Source organism: Citrus sinensis, chromosome 4, assembly GCF_022201045.2.
Source record: "Citrus sinensis cultivar Valencia sweet orange chromosome 4, DVS_A1.0, whole genome shotgun sequence".
Taxonomy (NCBI): domain Eukaryota; kingdom Viridiplantae; phylum Streptophyta; class Magnoliopsida; order Sapindales; family Rutaceae; genus Citrus; species Citrus sinensis.
The window spans coordinates 7262151-7284283 of record NC_068559.1 but is presented as its reverse complement, the minus strand read 5'-3'; the positions used below and the strand labels follow the sequence as shown (position 1 = coordinate 7284283).

Below are 22133 nucleotides of genomic sequence, written 5' to 3'. Positions count from 1 at the left end.
TTAGATGAGGAAACTTCAAAAAGAATAAAAGTGGAAAAAATAAATTGCAATGAGTTAATGGGAAACAAATAATAAATGCACCAAGTTGATTTGGATTAATTAATTTTCGACATCTATAATTAATTATAGGGTAGGGTTAGTTGAACCCACAAAAATCCTCTCTACACAGGTATAAAAGATATATTTATTTTTAAATTTTTAAAATTTTAGAATGTCAGAATTACTATTTATTTTTTTCTTTCTTTTACAGATGCATATTCTCTCTCTAATATAACATCTTGTAAACTAAATTCTCACTTACACTCTAACATGGATATTGATTCTTAATCTTTCTTATTAGATCATAATTGCATTTTTCAATAAATCATTACTGCATTTTGTTAGGAAATTGAGTTTCCTCCCAAGATCTCTCCAAGCAATTTATCAAGCAACAAATTAATAAGAAAAATTGAATGGAGAATATACCAATCACACAACACAAGATTTACGTGGAAAACTCCAAATCCGGAGAAAAACCACGGCCGTTGTCACAAGACAACCAGAGAAAAAAAATATTCACTATGTGGAAAATTATTAAAACCACACTCTCATAAATTTTCTCTCACCCAAGCCCCAAATACATAATCTTGAGAAATATCCCTTAACAAAGCAAACCCATAATACCTATATTGAGGAGCCAAATGCTCCTTCAATATAACTACATGCTTAAGAATATTTCTCCCTCTTAATTTCTCACCAAAACTTGGATTCCATCTCTGGGATTTGGGATACAAACAATAAGGAGGAGCACTCCTCTATTTATAGCCACCAGTGACTATTGTTCATCTTGCGGTTACTGTTCATCTTGCGGCTACTGTTCATCTTGCGGCTACTGTTCATTTTGTGGCTACTGTTTATTTTACGGCTTTTCTTTTCTTCATTCTCCCACTTGGAGATTTGATTGATAATCAATCAATCTCCACACCACCCTTGTTGTCTTCACCTTTAGTCATAATTCTCAACATAGAGAATTATCATACTCCACCATAAAGAGTATACCACTTAGAATTAATTACCAATTCTAAGAATTTTTTTTTCCCGGCACATGTCGAACATATTCGCTGAAAATTATGGTGCAATTCTCATGCTTGGTTTCCCTGAGAATTCTTCAGCCATGACATAACTTTTCCACCACACACCTTGCATTTATACCAAGCCAATGCCCGCGTGCAAACTTGTGGACCCCACTGATCATAACATGTTCTCTTTCATGGCAACTTGGAGATCTACATGCTAAAAGAACTAACCAAGTCTCCTATCAAAAGGAACCTCACCATCTGCGAGAATATCAGTGTCTCCTTTACTGATTTTGGAGTAATTTGCCGAGCCCACTCCACCTTCTTGACAATTTTCTTGAGGTGCCAAAATTGTCCACACCTTCAAATCTTTGTGCATACCAGATTGGATACACCTTTGACTTGAATTCGCCACAAGCCAATAAAATCATTCTCCCATTAATTTTTCAACAACATCAAACTTCAACCAAGTTTGAAAAACACCAGCTGCTGACATATTTGCTTCATATTCTCTTCACCACAGATTATTTGGATTGGCTCCCACTGCTTCACGTGAACAGTACCGTATACGTGAATAGTACCCCGACACCAAAACTTCAATCAATGGCTCTGATACCACTGTTAGGAAATTGAGTTTCCTCCCAAGATCTCTCCAAGCAATTTATCAAGCAACAAATTAATAAGAAAAATTGAATGGAGAATATACCAATCACACAACACAAGATTTACGTGGAAAACTCCAAATCCGGAGAAAAACCACGGCCGTTGTCACAAGACAACCAGAGAAAAAAAATATTCACTATGTGGAAAATTATTACAACCACACTCTCATAAATTTTCTCTCACCCAAGCACCAAATACATAATCTTGAGAAATATCCCTTAACAAAGCAAACCCATAATACCTATATTGAGGAGCCAAATGCTCCTTCAATATAACTACATGCTTAAGAATATTTCTCCCTCTTAATTTCTCACCAAAACTTGGATTCCATCTCTGGGATTTGGGATACAAACAATAAGGAGGAGCACTCCTCTATTTATAGCCACCAGTGACTATTGTTCATCTTGCGGTTACTGTTCATCTTGCGGCTACTGTTCATCTTGCGGCTACTGTTCATTTTGTGGCTACTGTTTATTTTACGGCTTTTCTTTTCTTCACATTTGAATTATTGAACTAAAACTCTCCTGGAGCTCAGCCATATGCATATCTACGCTGGGACCGTCATGTATTATAATCCATGTTCTTCAATAAGGTCAATGTATGCCGATGTCATTCGAATCAGGATTTTCATTTTCAAAGATTTTACGTATTTCATGGCCTGTAAACTTTTTTTTTTAATTTATTTTTTATCGTGGATTTTGTTTTGTTTTTAATTGATGATGGCCAATAGAAAATTTGAATTTATCAATTTTTGACAGACGAATTTATCAACTTTCGACAGAAACATTAAACATTCACATGCAGTTGAACTTTGAAAGAAGAAAATATGTGAGGAATAGGAAGAGAAAGAGAACACATTACATTCGGTAATTCCACAAAAATTTCATAAATAATAAAAATTAAAAAAAAATGGTTCTAGAAATGAAATTTGTGGGTTCAAATAGTCTCACTCTTAATTATAGGAGAAAGCATAACTACACCCATAAAGTTTAAAAAAATGGTCAAAGAAACTCCCAATTTCAATAAAGGAATCCTCCTTTGTTATAATATTCTTTGGCGCTAATTAACCACAAAAAAATGACTCAATGTTTTATAAAAATAGAAAAATAATATTAAAATGAATGTAATAATATATACATTTTAAAATAATTTCAACATTAAAAAATTATTTAATATTTTACAATCTATTAGACATATTCTATTATATTAAAGTAAATTTTATACAAATGGAAACATAATATTAAAATATTATATAATAGTTTGAATTATTTTGAATTTTACATAAAATAATTTTAACTTTAAAATAATGCATGAGATATATTTTATTCATTGTAAAATTTATTTAAACCAAAGATTTATTTAAAATCTTTATAATAAATACAAATATATTAATGAAATAAATATAATAATTTATATTTTAAAAATTATTTCAAAAATTATTTTTTACTATTATTAGTCTACTAGATAGAGTAAATTATTTGTAGCACACTTTTATATTTATTAAAAATTTTGAAGCTATTTTTTTACTAACTATATGTGAAGAATATTAACTAGATAAAATTAGGTTTTGATGTCCATTATTGAAATTGGGGTTCTTCATGACCATTTTCCCAAATCTCGGAGGCTTAGCTATCTTTTTCCCTTAACTTGCATTACAGATTATGGAACTGATTTTACCAAAATTATATACACCGAAAGATTCTATTATGTTTCTATTTGTGTGTGTGTGTGTGTGTGTAACGTACTCACAACAATAAAAACTCTTTTCATTAGGTGTATCAAATATGGGGACTTTAGAAAAAATAATAATAATAGTAATAGTAATAGTAATAATGTTGTAATACAATAAATGATAAATTAATAACCTTAATTAAATAATAAAATTCTCTGATCCCAACTTGTGCCTATTTGAAAAATTACTAATTTAGATAAAAGCATAAGATAATAACTTTTTATTCTAAAGCAACAAAAAGAAATACATAGATAATTCATGATTCAGACCAATGCTTCGTAGTCTCTTCATTAATTCTTTTGGTTAATCTATTTGTGTTTCATAGTCATAAACTTGTAATTTTTTTTCTAGCCCCAAGGGCTTCATTGTTATGTAGTTTTTACATAATTTTATTTGATTGGTTACCCAAGTTTAAATCTTGAGAAGATATAAAAATCATCATTTTACCCATCTAAAATCGAAACTTATATACATATATAAATTAAAAGAAAAAACTTGTTCAGTGCTAAAATGAGTTTTCCCCATATAACTTTTCCATGGAGGGATTTACCTTAATGACAATGTGACACTACTAGAAAAATAACCTTTACTGACACTTGTCTTGTGATACTTTATTAAAAAGTATCAGTAATTACATGCATTTCAGACATTTTCCGTGTTTAACAAATAAATATCACAAATTTGTGATACTATAGTGTCTGTAAATTAAATATCAGAGATCTGTGACAATAAGGTGTTAGTAATTAGAAAAATAAAATTTTAATTTTGTGTCCATTAGGAATCGAACTAAAGACCTCTAAACTTTAACTTTTTAATTTTAAACATTAACCACTGGGCCATGAGTTGGATTTTGATTTTTGGCTTAATAAGTAAATAATATTAAAAATTAAATTAAATTACCTAGATACTATGTCGTTTTAATGGAAGGTGTACGTGAAAACCTAAAATCTAAAATTTTTAAGAAGTGAAAAAACACTCCCCACGGCCGCTTCTTACTATGAACTGAAGCTCTCTTCCTTCCTTCTCTCTCTCTCTCTCTCTCTCTCTCTCTCTATAACAATGATCTACCTCAGCCGTCATCGTCAACCTTCAAATCGCCATCCTTGACCTAAAATACCCTTGAACTAGAAAGTGTTGTGAAGAATTTGAGCAAAGCTACGGTTTTTTTGAAAGTTCGAATCCAAAAATTAGGGCTTTTTTGTAGGGGGTATTTCATTGTTTTTAATGTTAAGTTCGAAGAGAATGATTTTGTCGCCGTTACCGCCTAAGCAGTATGGAGTGACGAAGCCAATATCAATTGCAGGATCGATGGAGGGTGATATGCAAAGAACCCATGAGAAAAGGTTGTGTTTTATCTTTATTTATAATTACTTTTTTCTTTCTGTATAGAAAACGCTGATTTCAATTTCCTTTAGGGTTGAAGTTTTTGGTTGGAGCTGGGTTTTATGAAAGCAAAGAAGAAGCGGCAAAGGGAGAAGAGGTTCTGTTTCGAATTAGACAGGCAAGAGTTTTTTTTAAAAAAATTAATTATTGGTGATTTTGAAACCTGGGATGACCTTGTTGTAATATTTTTGTTATCAGTTGGTTCATTCTTCATTTTGTAATTGGGTTACGAATTGAGTTTGTTTGAATTGTATTGGTGATCTTAGAGGTTTTATTTTATTAGAGAATTTAGTGATGAACCAGAAATAACTTCATCGTCTGGCAAATTCGTCTTTTGCTTTATTATTGCGCTCATTCGTCTGGCAAATTCGTGTTCTTTAACTCCCATTTGATTTTTTTTTTGGTTGGTCAAATTGATATTTACTCGTTCATTTAAGTTCACACATTAATTCTCAACCGTCTTAGTTGGTTAATTGGATCCTATTAATAGTCTCAGGATAATTATAAGTGACTGGGTTGTGAAATTGAGTTGTGACTCAAATATTGTACTGTCCGCTTCATTCTGCTTTATGATGCTTAGTTTAATATCTTAGACAATGGAGGAATCAAAACTGGAGCATGGAATGTATTTATTTCCATAGTTGGGATCTTGGAGATGTTTCTTTACGTGTTTGGTCATTGAGCTAAAAATTTAATCTCACTTAGCTGTGACTACATTTTTTTTTACTATTATCAATGCAGGTAATTAATTGTTTCTGACAAAATGAAGCATAAAGATAGGAAACCCATTTCTCCAAATGGTGATAAAAGTCCCAGGATTGTTCCTTTGACAATATTGTTTGTTGCACTACGTGGGTTTTCGTTTTACCTTGGTGGAATCTTTTGTTCTGAGAAAAATAGAGTCGAGATTAGGGATGTCCAGAAAGCAGTCCCGTCTCCCAAGGATCCAGCGGTTGCTCCGCTTCAGATCAAATCTGTTAACTTCCCTGATTGCAGCAGCAACTATCAAGACTACACTCCATGCACAGATCCAAAGGTATACCTTAAATGCTTATTTGATAATAGTAACAGCTTCTAGGCAATGTTACAAAGCTATATGATATCAAGTGGCCATATTGATGGCAAACATTCATTGCTACAGAGGTGGAAAAAGTACGGTGCTCATCGGCTGACTTTCATGGAACGCCACTGCCCTCCAGTTTTTGAGAGGAAGGAATGCTTAATACCCCCTCCTAATGGGTATAAGCCACCTATCAAGTGGCCAAAAAGCAGGGATGAATGTTGGTACAGGTATTATGATCTATTAATGAACTGGTTTTTTTGTCCACTGATGTTGGCCGTAAGTCAATTTTGTTCTATTATTTGGATCTAGTTTCAGGAATGTGCCTTATGATTGGATTAACAAGCAGAAGTCAAATCAGAATTGGCTGAGAAAACAAGGAGAGAAGTTCCTCTTTCCTGGTGGAGGTACAATGTTTCCCAAATGAGTTGGTGCATATGTTGATTTGATACGAGATCTGATTCCAGAAATGAAAGATGGGACAGTTCGAACTGCTATTGACACTGGATGTGGGGTGAGTTTTGTTTTCCATTTGCCCACTTTTTCGTCTAATCATATACTGGGCTAATCTATGTTGCATTGATGGTTTATTCTTATGGTGCCTCTCGGTCATCTTAGGATAAATTTAACTCAATTACATTTTTTTTTATAGGTTGCCAGCTGGGGAGGTGATTTATTAGATCGTGGAATTTTAACGGTTTCTCTTGCACCAAGAGATAATCATGAAGCTCAAGTTCAATTTGCATTGGAACGTGGAATTCCCGCAATTCTTGGCATCATTTCCACACAGCGCCTACCTTTCCCCTCAAATTCATTTGATATGGCTCATTGCTCAAGATGCCTTATCCCGTGGACAGAATTCGGTAATTAGTCATATACTATGAAGATATTTTCTAGAGAAGTATCATTATCAAATTGATTGGATAATAGTAGTTAAGATTATTCAATTATAAGAATAACTTGTCTTGTAATCAGACGTCTTTGTGTATTGAAGTATTTGGATTGTGTAATATATATTGATAATATTTAAATGTTACGAAAGGTTTTGATATATAAATTGATTTTTGTTCTTATTTCTCACAGCCTTTTAATTCTATCAACAAATCAATGGGCAACATGTCATTTTATATAATTATTTTTTTAAATAATAAATAAAGTAGTGATACTATAGTAACAGTAATCACAAATACTAATATAGTATTGTAATATTTTGATACTATGGTGTTATTATTTTAGTGATACTATAGTAATAGTAATCACTGACACCACTTACAAGTGTCACTATTTTTCTGACTCCCAGATTACTGACACAATTAATAAGTGTCAGTAAAAGTAATTTCTGACACTATTCTAAAGTCAGTAAAGATCATTTTTCTAGTAGTGTGAAAACATAAGAATTTGATTGATAAGAGAAACAAAGCTTCTCAATAATGAATGTTTTATTGAAAAAGTTTGAATTAATAAAATTAGGGTTTTGCGCCCGTAACATAGTAGCCCTAAACATCACAAATTTACGAAAATAGACAAATATAAAATATTATTTTATATTAAGATTCTCCTATTCTAAATAAGAAAAATAAATAAATGGAACCCAAATTTGATTTCTAAAAAAATAAAATCCAAAAAAAGAGAAATAGGAAATATCTTAAAACTAAAAAAAGACCAAGAAAAAATAGAATTTTTAGCTTGAGCACGGACCAAAAGGGTGCAATCTATTTTGGGCTTTGTTTGTCTAGTCGCAAACTTCGAAACAGTATATTATATGCCCAAAACAAACACTTGTAACTCACGTTATGACCTCTAGAATGTACCCTACTCATCTCATGCAACCATCTTACATCATTTTGCCAACCAAGTACCCATACTTTGGATCATGGACTTCAGTTTCTAAGACAAAGTTGTACACTTAACTTGAATGGTTTAATTTTATGATGCTAATTAGGGTGGGTGCTTTGATCAAACTCAATAAAGTACAAACACAAAACAAAAATGTGCAATCTATTTTGGGTTTTGTTTGTTTAGTCACAAATTTTGAAACAATATATTATATGCCCAAATCGAACATCGGTAGCCTAAGTTATGACCTCCGGAAGGTACCTTATTCATCTGACGCAACCATCCTAACTCACTTAGCCAACCAAGTAGACATACTTTGGACCATGGTCTTCGGTTTCTAAGTTCAAGTTGTACACTTAACTTGAATGGTTTAATTTTGTGATGCTGATTGGGGCCCCTTTTTTTTTATCAGACTTGATGAAGTACAACGGGATTTTGTATCTTTCTCAATGCAAACCGTATCTCATGGTGTTCTAAGAAGCGGCCCACTGTATGAAGTGTTGATCACTTGCTTTCACAACAGTTGAGCTCACATGGCTAACCTTCCTATTCTTCGTGTTTTGTAGACTTGGCAAAATCCGGGTCCGGTCCGGGTTTTGGTGTTGCCCGGGACCGGACCGGATGAGAGAAATGCAAGCCCGGACCCGGGTTAAAACCCGGTTTTTCCGGGTGCGGTCCGGGCTTGAGCCCGGCACCTTTCGGGTCCGGGTTTTGATCCGGGTTTTTAAAACCCGCATGTGATAATTTCAATTTTTTTTCAATTTTTTTCTTTAATTTTTTTTTCATTTCTCTAACAATGCAAATTTTAAAAAAGAAAATAATCAAATAAACTCATTCAATCTCAAACTTTAAAAAAGAAAATAGTCAAATACAAATATATAACACATTAACAATGCAAATTTTGCACAAATGATAAATAAAAATTATTTCAATCTACTTTCTAATACCTAAATTCATCTAATTTCTAACTTAAACTCATTCAATCTATATATAAAATAAATAAATTAAATTCAACAACACAATAAATTTAAATAACATCTAACATATCATAAATTCATAATTATATATTTATATATAATATATTTATTTTTTAAATTTATTAAAAAACCGGGTCCGGTCCGGGTTCCGGGTTTTTTGTGTTGAACCCGGACCCGGGCCCGGAAATGTCCGGGTTTGAGAATTTCAAACCCGGATCCGGTTTTTATATGCATGCGGTCCGGGTTTTGCCCGGACCGGATTGGCCGGGTCCGGGCCGGGTCCGGTCCGGGCGGGCTTTTTTGACACCCCTAGTGTTTTGTGATAATATAAGTGCGTTACACACATATGACAGTAAATCCAGTCTTGCATGCGCGGTCGAAACATAATGAGATGGACTATCATTTTCGTATAAGGTTAGCCATGTTGATATTTTGATAAGAGATTTAAGGAACTCCTACCGCATTCAAGATGCACTGTTTTGGATTTCCTCAATGAAGATTCATATAATCTCTTTGTTTGCTTTACTTTTTGTTTCGTCTATATCCTTGTGGGTCTTTTGATGGAATAACTCTCACCACTTATTCATCTTTTTATTTTTGAATTTAACAAAGCTTAGGGTTTACAGGATCCAATTTTTAGTAATTAAGTCAAACCACATAACTGACCAAAGATTGATAACTCAAATAAATACGCATTACTAATAATAATAAGTTCCGAAAACCCAAAAAAAAAAAAGCGCCCTTCACTAGAAATTTAAATGCCGAATGAAGATAAAAAAAAACAATTGAAGAATTTGATGACGCATGCAATGCAAGCTATGGCAGATTCACTCTGTTCAAAAGCCATTTGGCGTTGCGATAATTGGATGGAACTGACATGATATGATTAACCTATAATTAAAGACAGATAAATATTAGAGTTAGAATAAAATAATTTAACTAAAGTGAAATTAATTACTTAATTAACTAACCTTGCAATCGATTGAACAAAAGGAATTATGATGTTCAAGCGTTGCATCGCAGCCGTCACGTTCACAATTATTGCCTCCATAACTTGTCTGTGGCCTTTGCTTAATAAATAACACTTGGGCACCATTATGGACGCGTGGCTAAAGAGTAACATAGATTTAGAACACATAAATGTATAAAGCGAGGAAAGTGAGGAAAAAAAGTTTTTTTTTTTTAAAGTGAGTAAATATTTAATGACAAATTATTAAAAATGAAATTAATATAAACATTATTTTTGGACCGTATGAAAACACTAATTCATTAAAATAATACTCTTTTTTTTCTTTTTTTAAAGTATTGTAATAAAGAGAAAAGAATAATAAAAAGTCATGGTTTATGAATATCACATACATAAAAATAAGATGACAACTTACTTGGATATGGCTACAATCAAGCAACTCGTTGGTATTGTCCAACTTTACAACTGCACAACTTTGATTTCTACCAGTGCCATGTGTGAAAATCTGAAATATGAAAAATTGATGTAAAGCAATATCAAAGCAAAATAAAAGATCATGATAGTACAGAATCAATAAGTATAGATAGTAACCTTTAAGAGTCGATGATTCGCATGATCATCGCAATCTTTACAAATACAAGCTCGACATTCCAAACAAAAAAGGTTCTTATGTTTTCGATTATGACCTTGCTCTTCACAATGCTCGTCGAATCTTCCTTTAAGAAGAGCGGTTAGCCAACGAGGTACAATAAGAACATTGTCCTGAAAAACATGGAATATATTAATACAGTTAAAATTAATCTAAATTATAAGAAACAACTAAGGATATAAAAATAAAAGCCAACCATTGTTTTCTTGGTAGGGATTCTAGCAAGAGAATAAGGGATTCTAGCAAGAGAATAACTTTTGCAAGAGGAGAGGCGTGCTAGCTAGCTGGCTAGAAAGAGGATGATTGCAATGAATCAAATAGAGAAGAAATTCGAACTATTTAAAGAGATGAATGTGCCGTATTTATGTCGTGTTTGTGTGACTTAATAGGTCGTATTATGCTGCAAAAAGGGAAAGAACGAAAAGGGGACAAATATATATTGCAAAAACGGGAAAGCAAGGAAAAGGGGGGAAAAAGATTGCACGTTCAGAAGGTGACGCCCCGTATGGTTAAATTCTTATATATTTTGCATGTTAATTAAATATAGGAGTAATAACGGCATGTAATCCCTTTTAAGTTTGAAAAGTACAATAATTATATTAGAAATAGATTTTGCTTTGGGGATGTTATAATTAATGAAATAGGTTTTGTTAACAAAAATAGTTTCTATTTTTAGCAACTATAAAATGGAAAAGTCCTTATTCAAGTTGTGCTTGTGTCTTAATTAACGCAACACTATTTTGTTGCCTACTCTGATCTAGTGTTAGATCAGGAAACGAGAAAGAAAAGAAAAGGAACAGAAGTAGAAAATAGAAAATATAAGTTATTGGGGAAAAAAAATATATAAGCACAAGTTGGTTTGGATTAACTAATTTTCGAGATCTATATGTAATTAATTATATGGCTTTTACACATTACTCAGCCTATTAAAAAAAACTAAGAAGATAAAGCAGAGATAAGTCTTTTAATTAACTTGTGTTATAGACCATGTGGAATTGTTTGTGCCAGAAAGATATCGAAAGAAAAGCGTCCCTCTGTGAAGCCGTAATTTTGTTACAACATTAATAATGTGGTTAACAAACCAGTTGAAAGGGTGATTTTAAATTTAAAAAGTAAAGAAAATAGAGATATGATAAAATACAATCTTTGTATTTATCTCATTGAATTCACTGTCGGTTTTATCTCTCACATTTGAAATTGGATTCTTGAAGATTGTCTCTACTCCTGAATGATTATACGAAAAAGATTCGACAAGCTGTTCTTATTCCATAGCACTTTAGTGCCAAATAATCTTAATTGTTTTTGTTATTCGAATTGATTTGACAGTGAATTCTTGTAAATTTCAGTTGTATTGTCAAACTGGATTATGTTTATAACATAGCAGTCTCCTTCCAAATCCAAGTGGACATATAATGTTAACCTAGCAAAACCATTTATAGGAACGGTTAACTTGTCCTTCTAGCTCAACTTATTGTCAGTTTATTGCCTTCAATGTTTGACAGGGAGGCTTCTAAATGTGCTGCTGGACGGTCAAACCAGACAAGGAATCATTGATTTGATGTTCTTGTTGAACAATATTCATATCAAATCACGCTTTGATGATGTTATATATTTAGTTATTACCTTACATGAATTAATGATCTTGCCCACTTATTAAAGGAGTTTTAATTTTTTGTCATTTATGTTGCCTTATTTTGCTGGGTCATACCGCACTTATGGTGCGTTGGTAGCCACATTACCTGGTATAAATCATGATGCACCATTCTTTCAGATGCTCATAGTTAGCAGTTTGTTTCCAGTAGCATTTTGTAAAAGAAAGATACAATTGACTACTCGAAAATATCATTATATATATATATATTTGTTACGTTTGACATTAATGTTGTGAAACATATAAATGCAACATTTAATTTTTAATAGCACAACACTTTTTTTATTCTCTTTTTGTCTCAAATGCATAGTTGATTAGTGTTAAAAATTGTCTAATTATCAAGCGGTAATAATGTTATTTTGTGCTTATGTTATAATTTTATTTGTGTTTATGAAATATATTAGGAATTATTAATTATGTATTAAATATATCTAATTTTATATATTTTTAAGTGTTTATAGGTAAAATATTAATTTCACGCAATTCGAGGCTCCAAACAAATAAACGGAGGTCAAATTTGGATTCTGGAGGTCCGAAAACTTTAAGATCAGTCAAGATCGACTTAAAATTGAGCTTGTGTAAAAAGAGTTGACTTTTTTGCTTGACCGAACAGTAATTGAATGATGAAATGAGCTTACAATAGATTTGAGTGCATGGGATAGCAGACAATTTTGACGAAATCTCAACCGTTCATGATTCAATGGCCATGATTGTGCCACGTGGCAATGGTTGGTGAAGCAAGTTGTAGGATCCGAATCTTTGTATTCGGGTCGACCCAATCCATCCATTAACCCGCCAAATCTCAACTGTTCTTTGGCCAAATTGATCAAGTCAAACAATGCCACATGTGATGTTGACTTTTGAAGTTTGACCAGCCGTTGGATCTTGATCTATTGGTTGTGAGGAGCGCATGCATGAAACTTATGATGGACGGTAAAACACTGGATTATGAATTTATTTTTCTATAAATTGAGGCTCATTTTTATGTTTTTAATGATCTCTCTACATCTCTCTTCTTCTCAAATTCTCTCCATCTCCCTGTAATCTTGATTTTCAGGTGTGTTTTTAATATTTTGTATAATTATTTTATAAATAAATTTAGTTTTATTTTCAATTTTAGTTGTTTTTATTACGTATTTCTTTTATCATCTTGCAACTATCCATGCCGCCATAGTAATTAAAAACTAACATCTGTGAATTATTAATTAGAGCCAACTTTGAATTGTGAGAACATGAACTTTATCAATCAGATGAAATTTGTATCTTGTTACTTTAATTTTTTTTTCCTTTCAATTGAACTACATATTCGATGTAGAGTTTTTATATGGATTACTCATTAAGTTTTTTAGTTTCTAAGTTTCCAATCTCTTCTCGTATTTGGGGAAATAAAATTTCTCAGTAGTAAAATGAATATACTTTTGTGGTATTCCATTTAGAGCTCATGTGTCAACGTCTAAAGCAAATATATATATGTTGAGCTCTTTTGGAATGACTTGAACACTTCAACAAGACCAGCATCTTAAGTGCTATCCATGATATAGAATAATATAGCAATTATATGCTAATTTAAAATTAAAAATCAATATTTACCAACAAGCTGTAAGTTACTTGCTATATTTCAATTAATTAAACTATATGAGATTACCACTCTCTAATATTCATTGATATTTTTTATTATTTGTGCTCTTACGACTAATGAGTTACTTAATCTTTTAAACGCTTATAGTCCAGAGCCAAATCTCAAGACTCTTGTGTTGGATTGGTCAATTGATGATAGTAGTAGTAGTAAGAAGTACAAATTAGATCTAACTCTCCGTTTTTAAATATTTTCTATTACTGTATTCAGGTGATGTCTTCTAAACTCTACTTTTTCCTTCAAGATATTGCAGATAATGTATCATTGATGTTAAGAGGGGGGAATAATTGATAATTGTGCAATAAATAATAGTTGTGTTCTTGTATTCTCACTAACTTTTTCTAAATTTTTGGGTCGAAAATAGCCGAATATAGAGTTTAGTAACCTTTAAGAGTCGATGATTCGCATGATCATCGCAATCTTTACAAATACAAGTTCGACATTCCAAACAAAAAAGGTTCTTATGTTTTCGATTATGACCTTGCTCTTCACAATGCTCGTCGAATCTTCCTTTAAGAAGAGCGGTTAGCCAACGAGGTACAATAACAACATTGTCCTGAAAAACATGGAATGTATTAATACAGTTAAAATTAATCTAAATTATAAGAAACAACTAAAGATATAAAAATAAAAGCCAACCATTGTTTTCTTGGTAGGGATTCTAGCAAGAGAATAAGGGATTCTAGCAAGAGAATAACTTTTGCAAGAGGAGAGGAGTGCTAGCTAGCTGGATAGAAAGAGGATAATTGCAATGAATCAAATAGAGAAGAAATTCGAACTATTTAAAGAGATGAATGTGCCGTATTTATGTCGTGTTTGTGTGACTTAATAGGTCGTATTATGTTACAAAAAGGGAAAGAACGAAAAGGGGACAAATATATATTGCAAAAACGGGAAAGCAAGGAAAAGGGGGGAAAAAGATTGCACGTTCAGAAGGTGACGCCCCTTATGGTTAAATTCTTATATATTTTGCATGTTAATTAAATATAGGAGTAATAATGGCATGTAATCCCTTTTAAGTTTGAAAAGTACAATAATTATATTAGAAATAGATTTTGCTTTGGGGATCTTATAATTAATGAAATAGGTTTTGTTAACAAAAATAGTTTCTAGTTTTAGCAACTATAAAATGGAAAAGTCCTTATTCAAGTTGTGCTTGTGTCTTAATTAACGCAACACTATTTTGTTGCCTACTCTGATCTAGTGTTAGATCAGGAAACGAGAAAGAAAAGAAAAGGAACAAAAGTAGAAAATAGAAAATATAAGTTATTGGGGAAAAAAAATATATAAGCACAAGTTGGTTTGGATTAACTAATTTTCGAGATCTATATGTAATTAATTATATGGCTTTTACACATTACTCAGCCTATTAAAAAAAACTAAGAAGATAAAGCAGAGATAAGTCTTTTAATTAACTTGTGTTATAGACCATGTGGAATTGTTTGTGCCAGAAAGATATCGAAAGAAAACATCCCTCTATGATGCGGTAATTTTTTTACCGCATTAATAATGTAAGAACTATGTATCATTAGATCTTATCAACAGTACACATTATTTTTATTAATTAAAAAATTTATTTATTTTTAAAATATTATAACTGGTTAACAAACCAATTGAAAAGGTGATTTTAAATTTAAAAAATAAAGAAAATAAAGATATGATAAAATACAATCTCTTTATTTATCTCATTGAATTTATTGTCGGTTTTATATCTCACATGTGAAATATGATTCTTAAAGATTGTCTCTACTCCTGAATGATTAGACAAAAGAGATTCGATAAGCTATTCTTATTCCATAGCACTTTAGTGCCAAATAATCTGAATTGCTTTTGTTATTCTAATTGATTTGATAGTGAATACTGTTGCGGAAGCGTGAGATTGAGCAATTACCAATATTTCAGTGACTGTAACTTCTGGAGAAATATAAATATGGTGTAAACAAATGCAGAGAAAATAGGACACAATAATTTTTACGTGGTTCGGCGTAAAACCTACGTCCATGGGCAAAGACTGGAAGATAATTTTACTAATAATGAGACTTTACAAAAGTGAAAAAACTCTAAAAAAAAACAATACCCAATACACCCAACACTACAACAAAACTGGCAATAGATGACTGCAAAAATCTATCATAAAGGGGGGTGGATGACAGTGAAATTATCTATCATCTATGTACCTGTCACTCTTTTATGATAGAAAAAAAGTATGTCATTAACGTATGATAGCGTTTAAATGTCATATGTCAGTCATGGAAAAAAATAAATAAATTATTTAATTTTTTGGTGGGACATGTAAATTTTTTTTTAATTTTGAAATTTTGGCTGGAAAATTAATTTTCATATGGACAATTTTGGCAGGTAAAATATTATGTTTGGGATAAAATTTATGATTGATATTTTATGTCATTAATTCTTTTTATGACTTATTTTATGATTAATTTTTTCTATCACAAATTCTAAATTTATACTGAACATAATTATGAATTATTTCATTTAAATTTATGCATTCTTGTATATGAAATTCAATCACAAATTCAATATGAACCAAAAATTAAATTATACATTCTATTAAGTCCAAAAACACTTTGTATTAATAACATCATCTAAAAACACTTTTATCCAACAGTTAACACATCCAAAGTAATTAAGAAGTTAATTCCAGCAAACGTTTCAAATTTTACAAACTAACAAGCCGTCAAATCTTGTAACGCAGAACTCCCATATTCTCAGTAAAATTCCAGTAGATAAACTCCCATTCTCAACAAATACCCAGCAAAACTCCCAAGACCAGCAATTTCTCTCAACCTGCATATGCAACACCAATTGAATATACCAAGCACTATCGTTATAAAGAATAAAAAACTACAGTAAAACCCCTAAGTTTTAGATGCAACAGAATCATTACAAATTCAAACTCAATCTGCATGTGCAACACTAATTAATATAGCCAACCCTATATTATAAAGAGTTATCTATTAAAGTAAAACTTTAACTTTTTATACAACTTAAATTAATTCCTTGCTACAATAAAATATATAGTAAATAAAAAAGGTACTTGTAATATAAATTTCAAGCATAGTACATATCACCATGACAATGAAGATAATATGAACTAATGATTGTCTCAATACTTATTTTTCAGACAGAACGTTCCTATAGGAATAGGTAAGCAAGATCATATATGGGAGTTAGGCATGCAAAACATTATGGTTATTTCTATCTGGGCACATATCCTGTGAAAATCATGCACAAATGTTCTAAAACTCTATTATGAATATGACTACACACAAACTATAGCTAAGAGTATAAACACGAAAGTCTCCACAAAATCTATGAAAAGGCCAAAACTCTCCTTCTCAGGCTGCTGCCATTTCTTGCCTGTTGCTAAGAATTAAAAGGAGACTCATTAAACTTTGAAGAAATGGAATGGAAGCCCAATGAAAAGCCCAAATCCTCGCTTTCTCCCAAATATACAAAAATATCCTCACGTATTGTCCTCAAATATTCTTTTGTTTCTCTCCAACCACACACCCTAAAAAGTGGCCATAACTAAACTAGCCCATAATATAACGAACTTCCTCTTTCCTTCAAATGCAAAAGGAAATTCCAAAAGCAAGAACCGACGAGAAAATAGCACAAATAAGTACACCAAACATTTATATGAATTAATTATTTTAAAAAAAAAGTATATCAAACAGACAATAGAATGCAGTACCATATTCTCCTCATTTCCCCTGCCACCCCAAACCACGCATAGAGAAGCACAACAAATAAATATATTCCCTATACTGGAGATATATATAAGATTTCTCCGAAGGTCATCAGGCTTTAATACAGCCAGAAAGCGGATCTCAATAAAAATTTAATTCAAAATCACTGGTTCTTTTTGGATGATGCAGTTGTCATTAAATATTTTGAAAGTAGCTGTGAAAATATATCTCATTCTGTTATTCTAACCCCAAAAATAAAAATGGAAGAAATGCCTAAATAATAACAAACATTTGTCGGTCGTTCAGTGCACAACAACCTACAATTGAATTTCTTTTTGAGTATCTTGCCATTGTTGAGAGTGTACAAAAGTTTTTCACAGCTTCAGCATTAAACCAAGTAGTATACTACAAAATGAAACTGTAGGATAAACCACGAACGACATCTAATTATAAAATGTTGATGAGTGGAAACTTGATAATATTGATGAATCTGTTAGTACCTATAAACGAGGAATACAAAAACAGGCCTGGTTCACTGCATTATTATTCATTACCCCTCTAATTAATTAAGCTGAAGAAAATATCAGTGGCAGAGAATTCTGTTCTTGGATCCGTTTTCAACAGTTCGCATTGTATATTATATCCTTAAGCAACTTCCGTTTTTCTAAATATTTGGAACTGTTTAAGAACCAATCCAACTAAAATTATTGTTGCAAAAGGAAAAATATTAAGCACATAGCAGAGCGAAAGAATGCATATATGTGAGAATACGTCTCCTTGATATCGAATAGAAAAGGCCAAAGTAAGTTCAATAAAAATAATATTGTATGTTTAGTTGTAAGGTGCTATTTATTACTTTGTCTGAACAAGAAAAAGTTCTAAAAAGACCAGTCATTAGCTTCAATAAGCCCATGCTTGGCTCCATATATATTAATAATGATTACAACATACACAATTAATTTTAAATAGTGGTCACAATTAATGGCTAACAAAGTAGTGAAAGGATACCTCTATAGATGATTCGAGTTGATGCTGCAACTTCAGCATTGACATTGTCTTTAAGCCATTTCCTCAGTTCAGCATGGACCTGTCACATATATTTAAAACATGGTCTGAGAAAAATGATTACATAAAAATTCACAGAATATCAACTTTAGAAGCACAACAAAGAGCAATTATGTCAGCAAGTTTTGCTGGCAAAAAGAGATAAAGTAATAATTGAAATAGACTTAAAACATCTATTTACTTGTATTCAATATGTAAACACAAAGTACAAAACTATTTCTGTGCCTGTACCCATCTGAAAAGGAAATGACACAGGCAAAATTATTGGTGGGTTTGTACGAATATTTAGGCAGATGTATAAAAGAAAGCATCCACAAGCATGGGAGTCTGAAGATGGATTGGGAAACAAATATAATTCTTTGTTGTATGTATGAATCTATAAGGTGAAAAAATGATGATGACAATCAGAAACAGCTCTACTGTATTATTACTTGTTTCAAAACTTCTAGAGCTATATACAAATTCTGAAATGCTCTGCCTAGGAAAAAATACACGTGGTGAAAATATATGGAAATGTGCTGACAAAAACACCAAACAAGCTCATAATCAATTCTTGTTAAAAAAAAAAAAGGCTCATAATCAATCCAACAATATTTATGTTGATAGCAAGAATAAGGATAGTCATATCATTCTTATAAGCACGAAGATCATTGTCATTGAAACATCAAATTAAATAAGACATAAACTCAAACTTCCTTCCTGAGCCTAAGCAGGGGTTGCAACCTTTCCAGTATCAATGGCCCAAACTAGCTCATAAGCCAACACAACATTGTCCCAGTTGGATTTTTTTTCTGCAAGAGAACAAATAATTAATTGTTCATGCAGTGTAGAATCTAATATTACAAAATATACAGTCTTTCGCTGACCATAGATAATCATCCTATAAGAAAAGCAAACCTCACGTACGTACCTAAGATCAGAAAAGAAACAATAATGGATGGATGTGGATATATATATATGCATGAAAATAAGAATATTCCTAACATGACAGCAGGGAACGCCACTAAAATAACGTTAGGTGCCACGGCGACCGGGGTATAGTACACCATATAAATACTCAAGTTTAATTTTTATCAATTAAGTTCAAAAACACGCCACCAAAAAAGCTAAGGTTTCTTCAACCTCAAAACTTTTATTATTGAGAGCTTGCAAGCTCTCTAACCTGAGATAACCCAACTCCGACTTGAGCGTCGGAGTGTGGTCGCCGACCACCCCCGGCTCCACCTCTGACCTCTTTTTTAGTTGTTTTGCAGGTTTAAGATAATTTTCACCAGCCTTCCGCACCTGAAGTCAGACCCCCGCCATATCCACCACCTTCTCAATCCTCCTCCACTCCACAAAAAGCCTAAACAACCCACATGCGCCGAACAAGCGAGGCACCCCGCTCCCCAACAAAAATAAATTTATTGTTCTTGGCTTGGTTTTGTGATTTTATCTCGTTAACCCAAAATCAGCCGCCAACATATTGTAAGGAAAGATTAGATATAAAATGGTTGTAAGAAATAATTAATCATTAATTTGAATCTAGACTAAATTAAAACTTAAAATTAAATGTCATGATATCTTTCACGAAAATACAAAGTATATACAAATCAATGTAGGTCTACATTATAAAGTTCAGCATCATTCCGAAAGTTTCAAATACATCTTTATCAAATGATAGCCTGCAATATAAGCAATAATATAATAAGATGTAGGATAAATTAACACCATATTTACGTATAGGATGAGTTTGGTTGAAGGATCAAAATGCGGGAATGGAATATTCTTTCAAACTTCATCCAAATCCCTTATTGATGCTCTCAAAGAGTATTGGGATTATCTTATCCTGAGCCCACAAGATAATCCCAACTTTATGAAGAAAGTTATCTCATGGGTGGCCTTGGGACTAGTTGAGAATAATTTTAAAAAGCAATTATTTATACTTAATAGTTTCTCAATATTAAAATTATATAAATATGTACTAAGCATAATACAAGTATTATAATAATTAAACATTATAAATAACAAATAAAAAAAAGTTATTTATTTATCATGAAAATAAAATATTAAAAAGTAATTGTATTTGTTTAAATATTTTAGTAACATTATTAATGTAAATTTATTATTAAGTAATTTTTTTGATTAATAGTGTAAATAATTTTCGCTTGTTTTAAACATTAAAATATAATACAATTTTAAATTTAAATATATAATTTTATTATTATAAAAGTAAAGTTTATATCTTTCCATTAAACTTAAAATAATATCTGGTCATTTTTATTATCTTTAATCTAATTTAATGTTAAAATTATATATACATTACAATTTAGTCCAATCTTGTATTACGCCAAATATGAGAGGTCACGAAATATAATCTTATCCCATCACATCTTATTTTAAGTCATATAGCTCAAGTCATATTCAATTATATCTCATCTCATCCTATCCTATCCTATCCACCGCACCAAACAAGCATATATATGTGATTAAGAACTACAAATACTATAGCTCGAAGCATTTCTGTTAGAGTTTCTCCTAAAACATAGATATCCAGAGACAAGCTTTTAGAATGTTTGAAATATAATCACTCAGGGATGTAAGTCGAGATAGTTAACGGTACATCAAATCTGTAATTCTAACGCTAGCTAGACTCGAGCCCCTCTCAAATCCAAAAGCTATATAGCTTTCCGAACACATTTACCGAATGACCAACATCAATTTCTTCTGCAACTGATAAAGGACAAATACAACAATATATGATAACTAAAGGAACAAATATAGGAAACTGCTAATGCGTTTTTATGGAATTAAAATGAGTCAAAGGAACCCTTAGTTCTTTAATTTCGGAGGAATTTGGGGATTAAATTGCATGTGTTATATATGCTTCCGTTTTCGTTTCTATTTCAACTAAATTGCACAAGTCAAGTCACATGGCAGCAGATTTACGTGCATCCAGTTTTGGAGTGGCAGAGATAGACCAATTGTACCAAGGCTATTATATTTAATGTACTAATTAATGTTATGGATAATTAGTGAGCAGCCTAACAAATAACTTGTATCACAATTTACAGCTTCAACTGACAAAATAATAAAATTAATGACTCTATGTATAGCTAAAAACTCTAATTCATAATAATAATAAGGGAGTTCAAATAAAACAGCGGCTAATAAAATAGTCTGTCACTACAAATAATATGAAGAAACACCAAGCTTTAGAGTTTGTCATTTATTAATGATTTCTTCATCAAATTAATCCAGCGAGCTTGTTCAGAGACCCAACTTGTTCAATAGACGAGGAAAATTGCTTGAATTCGAAGAATTTTGACAGAGATAAGAAACCTACAAGGAGGGAGGATTAATAATTAGAAAAAGAATAGTGCAAACTTTTATGTGTGTGTCTGTCTATATATATATATGTATGTATGTGTGTGTGTGTGTGTGTGTTTGTGTGTGTGTGTGTGTGTGTGTGTGTGTGTGTGTGTGTATAAACATGTATACATACGGGAGATTTTGAAACAACCTTACAATAGAGTGAACAGAAATAATTATTCCCTTGCAGCCTAGCCGGACACCCACTGCATTTGTTGGTGGTGGATTCTCTAAAATATGTTCCTGGCCTTTGGTTTATATGTAGTACTTTTTCACCATTATGTTGATATGTCTGAAGAGAAAATATATGGAGCACGTTTGTAAGAAAGTGGTCAGATATAAATGTAGTTTCACAAGTCATATGCTCATGCCCGGATACCGAATTTGAACCCAGAACA

General features: G+C 31.8%; 3 protein-coding genes across 5 annotated transcripts in view; 1 reads left to right on the top strand and 2 right to left on the bottom strand.

Moving 5' to 3' along the window:
* Positions 1-5596: 5596 nt before the first annotated feature.
* Positions 5597-6402, top strand: LOC102612152 (probable methyltransferase PMT20). The gene is made up of 3 exons (XM_052439844.1): positions 5597-5869; positions 5975-6123; positions 6212-6402. The coding sequence occupies exons 1-3, from the start codon at positions 5597-5599 to the stop codon at positions 6318-6320; spliced, it is 531 nt and encodes a 176-aa protein (XP_052295804.1). The 3' UTR covers positions 6321-6402.
* Positions 6403-9522: 3120 nt separating this feature from the next.
* On the bottom strand, positions 9523-12085 carry LOC127901834 (protein RGF1 INDUCIBLE TRANSCRIPTION FACTOR 1-like). The gene is made up of 5 exons (XM_052439843.1): positions 12062-12085; positions 10265-10435; positions 10089-10178; positions 9678-9815; positions 9523-9597 (listed from the first exon to the last, which is right to left on the bottom strand). Exons 1-5 carry the CDS (start codon positions 12083-12085, stop codon positions 9523-9525), a joined length of 498 nt encoding a protein of 165 aa, XP_052295803.1.
* A 4087-nt stretch (positions 12086-16172) lies between these two features.
* The window catches only part of LOC112497074 (triosephosphate isomerase, cytosolic-like), an 85807-nt gene continuing 79846 nt past the window's right edge, over positions 16173-22133 (bottom strand). Inside the window, exons 1-3 of one of the 3 annotated variants that reach the window (XM_052439422.1) lie at positions 19108-19278; positions 18328-18406; positions 16173-16414 (exon numbers count right to left, since the gene is read on the bottom strand). In XM_052439422.1, coding sequence (XP_052295382.1) covers positions 16410-16414; positions 18328-18406; positions 19108-19263 — 240 coding nt within the window. In that variant the 5' untranslated portion in view covers positions 19264-19278 and the 3' untranslated portion in view covers positions 16173-16409. Of the gene's footprint in view, positions 16415-18327; positions 19279-22133 lie in introns of those variants that run through there. The other 2 variants (XR_008054043.1, XR_008054044.1) reach the window with 2 other exon arrangements.